Source organism: Salvelinus alpinus, chromosome 38 (genome assembly GCF_045679555.1).
Source record: "Salvelinus alpinus chromosome 38, SLU_Salpinus.1, whole genome shotgun sequence".
NCBI lineage: Eukaryota > Metazoa > Chordata > Actinopteri > Salmoniformes > Salmonidae > Salvelinus > Salvelinus alpinus.
In genome coordinates, this window is record NC_092123.1 from 8,908,293 (window position 1) to 8,916,076 (window position 7,784).

At 39.5% G+C, this 7,784-nt stretch overlaps 1 protein-coding gene across 1 annotated transcript in view; it reads right to left on the reverse strand.

Moving 5' to 3' along the window:
* LOC139566155 (low-density lipoprotein receptor-related protein 1B-like) overlaps positions 1-4,695 on the reverse strand; it is a 207,199-nt gene extending 202,504 nt beyond the window's left edge. Inside the window, exon 1 of the mRNA XM_071387119.1 lies at positions 4,338-4,695. Within this exon, the coding sequence (XP_071243220.1) occupies positions 4,338-4,422 (85 nt within the window). The 5' untranslated portion in view covers positions 4,423-4,695. The remainder of the gene's footprint in view (positions 1-4,337) is intronic.
* Positions 4,696-7,784: the final 3,089 nt, after the last annotated feature.

Sequence of the window (7,784 nt, forward strand, 5' to 3'; positions counted from 1 at the left end):
CTGAGGTCTTGGCTGATTTCTTTTGATTTTCCATGATGTCAAGCAAAGAGGCACTGAGTTTGAAGGTAGGCCTTGAAATACATCCACAGGTACACCTCCAATTGACTCAAATTATGTCAATTAGCCTATTAGAAGCTTCTAAAGCCATGACATCATTTTCTGGAATTTCCCAAGCTGTTTAAAGGCACAGTCAACTTAGTGTATGTAAACTTCTGAACCACTGGAATTGTGATACAGTGAATTATAAGTGAAATAATCTGTCTGTAAACAATTGTTGGAAAAATTACTTGTCATGCACAAAGTACATGTCCAAACCGACTATAGTTTGTTAACTTGTTTGGGATAGGGGGCAGCATTTTCACTTTTGAATGAATAGCATGCCCAGAGTGAACTGCCTCCTACTCAGTCCCAGATGCTAATATATGCATATTATTAGTAGTATTGGATAGAAAACACTCTGAAGTTTCTAAAACTGCTTGAATGATGTCTGTGAGTATAACATAACTAATATGGCAGGCAAAAACCTGAGAAAAAATCCCAACAGGAATTTGGAAATCTGAGGTTTGTAGTTTTTGAACTCACCCCTATCGAATACACAGTGGGATATGGGTTATTTTTCACTTCCTAAAGCTTCCACTAGATGTCAATCGTCTTTAGAACGTGGTTTCAGGCTGCTCATGTGAAGGGGGGCTGGATGGGAGCTGTTTTACTAAGGGGTCTGCCTACAGCCTCGTTCTCAGTCATGCGCTTTCACTTGAGAGGTTGCTCTCGTTCCATTGCAATTCTACAGACAATGGAATTCTCCGGTTGGAACAGTATTGAACTTTTATGATAAAAACATCCTAAAGATTGATTATATACTTAGTTTGACAAGTTTCTTCGACCTGTAATATAACTTTTTGAACGTTTCGTCCGAATGGACCAGATCACGCTTTTGGATTGTTTACCAAACGCCCTAACAAAAGACGCTATTGGACATAAATGGACATAAATGATGGACATTATCGAACAAAACAAGCATTTTTTGTGGAACTGTGATTCCTGGGAGTGCATTCTGATGAAGATCATCAAAGGTAAGTGAATATTTATATATGAATAATATGAATAATGTTGACTACCCAACATGGCGTATATTTCTCTGGCTGGTTTGGGCTCTGAGCGCCGTTCTCAGATTATGCTTTTTCCGTAAAAAAATTTAAAAATCTGACACAGCGGTCGCATTAAGGAGAAGTGTATCTAAAGTTTCATGTATAATAGCTGTATTTTCATCAACATTTATTATGAGTATTTCTGTGAATTCGTGTGGCTCTCTGCAATATCACTGCATGTTTTTGAACTACTGAATCTAATACGCCAATGGAAAATACATTTTTGGATATAAATATGAACTTTACCGAACAAAACATACATGTATTGTGTAACATGAAGTCCTATGAGTGTCATCTGATGAAGATCATCAAAGGTTAGTGATTCATTTTATCTCTATTTGTGCTTTTTGTGACTCCTCTCTTTGGCGGGAAAAATGGCTGGGTTTATCTGTGACTTGGTGGTGACCTAACATAATAGTTTGTGGAGCTTTCGCTGTAAAGCATTTTTGAAATCAGACACTGTGGCTGGATTAAAGAGAATTCTTTCTATAAAATGGTGCCTAATACTTGTATGTTTGAGAAATGTAATTATGAGATTTCTGTTGTTTTGTATTTGGCGCCCTGCAATTTTATTGGCTGTTGGCGAGGGTTAACAAGAAATTTGTGGTGTGGTTGAAAAACAAGTTTTAATGACTCCAACCTAAGTGTATGTAAACTTCCGACTTCAACTGTATGTCTAGCACCACCATAACTTTCACAAATAGGGAGACAAGCAGGCATCATGACATCGGTCTTTTTCAAATAGCTAGAGCATAGTGACACCTACTGTTATGAACTGGTAGTGCAGGTTTGGTTAGAATAGAGTGCAAGAGAAATGGGGGTTATTATTTTCAATGAAAATGTTGAAAGTAGTTGATTTAATGATTGAATTTGAAAGGCAATCAGTTCCTACAGTGAGCACCAGGTAACCAACCTTTGGTGGGCCAGACGGAGACACAAGCGTATTTTTGTTTTATGACTTACATGTAACAGTATAACTTTACGGCGTCCCCTCGCCCCGACACGGGCGCGAACCAGGGACCCTCTGCACACATCAACAACGGTCGCCCACGAAGCATCGTTACCCATCGCTCCACAAAGGCCACGGCCCTTGCAGAGCAAGGGGCAACACTACTTATAGGTTTCAGAGCAAGTGACGTAACTGATTGAAACGCTACTAGCGCGTACCCGCTAACTAGCTAGCCATTTCACATCCGTTACATACACATAAAGAATTGTGTTCAATGTAACCCTCCCTGCCTTGTTACAAAGTCTACCGTGTATAGTGTTACATGTAACCATGCCTTACATAAAGCTTAAAGAATGAATCATTGCAGAAGAGCACTGTAATCAGATGAACAATAAAAGGTTTTATGACATAAAATTTTTACAAAATTATACATTTTTTTTTTTTTCAAAGTCTACTGATCAACATTGTGTGTGTGTATAGAGTGAAATTAACATTTAAAGACATTGTAACAATCTTTTGCATAACACAGCCCTGCTATAGTAAACTACAGAGTACAGTGCCTTCAGAAAGTATTCATACCCCTTGACTTTTTTCCACATTTTGTTGTGAGATTTAGTGTCACTGGCCTTTTGTAACAACTTCTGCCGAAGTTGGTCTCTCTCTTTGTTCGGGCGGCGTTCGGCGGCTTTCTAGTCGCCACCGATCCATGTTTCATTTTCGTTTGGTTTTGTCTTCATCATACACACCTGATTTATATTCCATTAATTATGTTCCTTATTTAACCCTCTGGCTTCCCTCTCTGTTTTGTGCGTTATTGTTTGTCATGTGGGTTCGTGTTCTTGTGCTTTGGATTATTTTGTGTTTTCCTTGTTGGAACATTATCTTTATTTTTGAGTAAACTTTCGGACTCTACTCATATCTGTGTCCTGTGCCTGACTCCGCATTTTTTCCATTCACCAACACCCTCACACCTTTGTTGTAGTTGTTGTCTCTGGCTCTTTTGATATCAGATTCAGAATTGAAAAATAACAAGGCTTGTGGTAGTTAGAACTGGTTTTATCCACATTAGACCAGGAGTGTTTCCAATTCACATAACCCGACAAGAAAAAACCCAGCCCTATAGTCATAGCACAGATAAGGGAAGCGATCTATAATAATAATATTTTGTCATAGCTTACGAATAGTACCCAGAGTTTTACCTGACCAGGTCATGAGACCAGGAAAAACTCCATGCCCCAGAAGAAAAAAAACTAATTTTGCCATAATTTTTTTTTAAAACCTGTGGTGTCACCTCTGCCAGCCACTAAAAACACGTATGCAAGGAACAGATCTATCTCTGTCTGAGTACGTTTACTCCATATTCTCTATCATTAAGACTCAATTTGGATTTGCTAAGGCAGCAATGGAGTTGTCAATATTGGATTACATTTCTAAAACTGTTGTGGATAAACTGTAATGATGTTGGTCATTTATGGTCGATCTAGTGTTTATTGGATGTAAAGGTCTTCCCGCAGTAGCCTAGCCCATATTTCAGAGGTTTATATTGGTCAGGCAGGCTAAACAGATGAGCATGTAGTGAACAAGATGACCAGATGGATTTCATTAACCAGTAGCTTAGTGGACATACTGATGTTGAGCAGGTATACATGTATTTGAGTATTTGGTACCTTTGTTTTTTTGCGTGATTGTTTTTTTCTTTGATACATTTTCAACTGCATATAGCCCTAAACATTATCAATCAATTATGAATTCATTCCCATCTGTTATAAATCTATTTGAACAAGCCTGTATTGTTAAGGCTTTGCAACAAAATGTTTAATGTGGGTGGGCTATAAAGTTATTAAAACAACAAAAGGAAAGTGGTAGCCTACCTAATGCTCAATTATACAATATCAAATAATCATGTTATTTGGGTTAAATCACTGGATGAATAGAGCAGACTTCTGTTCATCTTCTGCATCACGCATGTTATCTATAATAATAGCATACAAAAACTTCAAAACGCGAATTCGCATTATTAGTGACAGTGCACATCACACACTTAATTCAGAGATTTGTAATTCAGAGATTTGTAACAAGCCTTGCTGAACAACATAACACATAGGCCTACGTGACAAAAAGCCAAGGACAAGGTCATAAAATGCTTTTGGAAATCTATGATTTGTGATGTGATGATGATAATGATAAGATACTAATAGATGGCTTTTCGACAGTAATAGCACAACGTGAACTTGTTTTACCTTGATCTGCATCCGCAGTTGTCAGCATTTTAGCAATTTGAAATAATCCAGATATGGTCAAAACAGCTAAAATAAAGTCGGACATCGTTGCGGATCTAAAACTGGCCGCAGCACTTCATTCACTCACGTCCTGGTCCGGTTATAACGTTCAGAAATGTCAACTGTAGATAGCCACTTCGCTTGTCACGCAAACCTTTGCGTTTTACCTTTACCTCTTCCCAGCTGTATGTGAGCGAGTGGAGGACACTGTGAAAGCGTGCGAGAGATAGAAAAGGTAGGAGGGGAGGAAGGCGGGAGGAAGGTAGAGCTATCGGTACGGGGAGATCATGTTTCTAACACTTTTCAATACTGAGGGTCTACATGACATATCCTGTCCTCTCATTTGTAAACGTGACGATGTTTCTCGTGAGTGAGAGAGAGAGAGAGAGAGAGAGAGAGAGAGAGAGCGAGAGAGAGAGAGCGCGACCATAATTTAATTGACAGTAGGGAATTACATACATGCATATCTCTTCACCTTAATCTACAGTAGTGTATTCTAAGAATTGTCAGTAAGATTACTGACAATTCTTAGAATATTGAGGTACACAAAACTCTGCACTTTTAAAGGGATAATGTGTTCCAGAAGAATAATCCTTTTAGTCCAGGGTTTTCTAAACTCAGTCGTGTAAAGTACTTAAGTAAAACTACTACTTAAGTCGTTTTTTGGGATATCTGTACTTTACTTTACTATTTATATTTTCGACAACTTTTACTTTTACTTCACTACATTCCTAAAGAAAATAATGTACTTTTTACGCCATACATTTTCCCTGACACCCAAAAGTACATGTTACATTTTGACAGGAAAATAGTCCAATTCACACACTTATCAAGCAAGACAACATCCCTGGTCATCCCAACTGCCTCTGATCTGGTGGACTCACTAAACACATGCTTTGTTTGTAAATTAATGTCAGAGTGTTGTAGTGCACCCATGGCTACCCGTAAATAAATGAAAAACAAGAAAATTGTGATGTCTGATTTGCATAATATAAGGGATTTGAAATGATTAATACTTTTACTTTTACTTTAGATACTTAAGTACATTTTAGCAATTCCATTTACTTTTGATACTTAAGTATACTTAAAACCAAATACTTTTAGACTTTTACTCAAGTAGAATTTTACTAGGTGACTTTCACTTTTACTTGAGTCATTTTCTATTAAGGTATCTTTACTTTTACTCAAGTATGACTTTTGAGTACTTTTTCCACCACTGTCTAAACTCGGCTTTGCCCCTCCCCCCCAAAAAAACACGCACGGGGACAATGAAAACGACCTAAGACCGAGTTCGGGAAACTCTGATTTAGTCCAGTAATCTGAGTGACAAAGGGCTTTTTCTCTGCAGGGCCCATTGTGAATATGAAACCCTCTTTAGTCCGTTAAACGTAATAATTTGTTTCCTCTCCTTTTGTCTCCTCTCAGTCAAGTCCCACCACTGTTCCTGCCAGATCTTAAACTGTAGTGATTCAGCCACTGTCTGATCTCTCTGGTTTGGTTTCCCCTGAGGAGATGCAGCCGGATGGTCCCTCCATTCTCTCTATTAGACTGCGGCAGCCCCACTCTCCATGCTCTTTTTCAAATATGGAATATGCAGGGCCAGGGGCAGCCTAACGACACAGATAAAATACCCCACCTAATGTGGATGTAATAATGTATTGTAATTGAAAAACCATTCACTGTATGTCCATGCAATGTGTGTGTGTATGTCAAATGTCAAATAGGGGGTGCTTATATTTGTCCTGTTTCACTGCATGTACAAGTGGACAACCTGTACGAGTGTGAGGACATGGAAATGTGTTTTTTGCATATCCCACTCCCCTTGAGACACCCTCAGAGTGGGATCACAGCCAGGGATCCCATCTCATCACATCCCGTCTCATCCCGTCTTTCACTTTTCAGAGATTGTCATTCCTCACCCATATGCCCCTGATTGTTTACAGACTTGTGCTGGGCCTGGGGTACTGGTACGGGGGCAGGCTCCTGAATTTCAATCGAGCACCACAAAGGAGGTCAGTGTCCTAGGAGGGAGTTAGCTAGCTGAGTGTTCCAGTCCCCCGGCGTAATGGATGAACAGAAGCAGCTGCTGCCTGCCTTGCTAACTGTCTTATACTACACTGGTGGAGCCAGAGCCTCACCAGCCAGTGGAGCTTACAGTACAGTCTTAGTCAGAAGACAGACAGGTCCAGAGTGCAAGGGCCTTCTCCACCCCCTCCTGGGCAATCACAGAGGTGAAGTACTGAAATTAGAAATGACATCCAACATACACAACCAGACACTCTTGTGGAAGGCTAATGTACCCAGCTTGTCTAGGGCTGCAGCTTATCCTCACTCGTAGATGTATTTCCACTCCCTTGTCTTGGCTTATGTGATATTTTAGGTTCCTTATTATCATGTTCATCCAAATGAATAGTGTGCGGTACTTTGCTGCCCCCTACAGGGCTTTTTCTTTTCATGTACACACAAACACAGAGAGAGAGAGAGAGAATTTCACCCAGTATTTCACGACTGGGTGAAATACCAGTGTGCCATCACAGCAGCAATATTTGTGACCTGTCGCCCCAAGAAAAGGGCAACCAGTGAAGAACCAACACCATTGTAAATACAACCCATATTTATGTTTATTTATTTTCTCTTTTGTACTTTAACTATTTGCACATCACTACAACATTGCATATTGACATAATACGACATTTGAAATGTCTTTATTCTTTTGGAACTTCTGTGAGTGTAATGTTTACTGTTCATTTTGATTGTTTATTTCACTTTTGTTTATTACCTATTTCACTTGGTTTGGCAATGGTAACATGTTTCCCATGCCAATAAAGCCCTTGAATTGAATTGAGAGAGCGAGTGAAAGAGAGCGAGAGAGAGAAGATGAAAAAGAGAGGACAAAAGACAATAAGAGAGACCAATTCCAGCATCATTGTCTAGAAGGCTAGCTGACAACCAGTCAATAGTGCTCAGTAAGGAGGTCATGTAGCCCATAAAGATGTGTTGTCCTCCATGTTTCTGAAGAAGAGGGCCCTGGAGACCTGTCCCAGCACAAAGCAGAGGCAGCAGAGAGCACCCCTCTTCTTACAAATGAGCCACAGAAGAGTCCATTAAAACCATGGAGGTCAGCACTTGTCAGATCCCAACATACAGTACAAGCTATCCAAGACCTTCAAAATATAGCTGACATTGAAACAAAATACAGTTATCTGTGTGAGTAGACTGCAATGGAGTGGGGGGGGGGGGGGGGGAGATAGAGGAGAGTGGATACACTCTAAAAAGTACAAGATTTACTTTCAATTGTATTGTGCAGATGTATAGATAAAGGATCAATACATGTGTATGGTGAGTTTAGATATTGTTACAATGTGAGATGCTTGGGCTTGTTTGAAGAAGAGCAGATTTGTTTGTGGT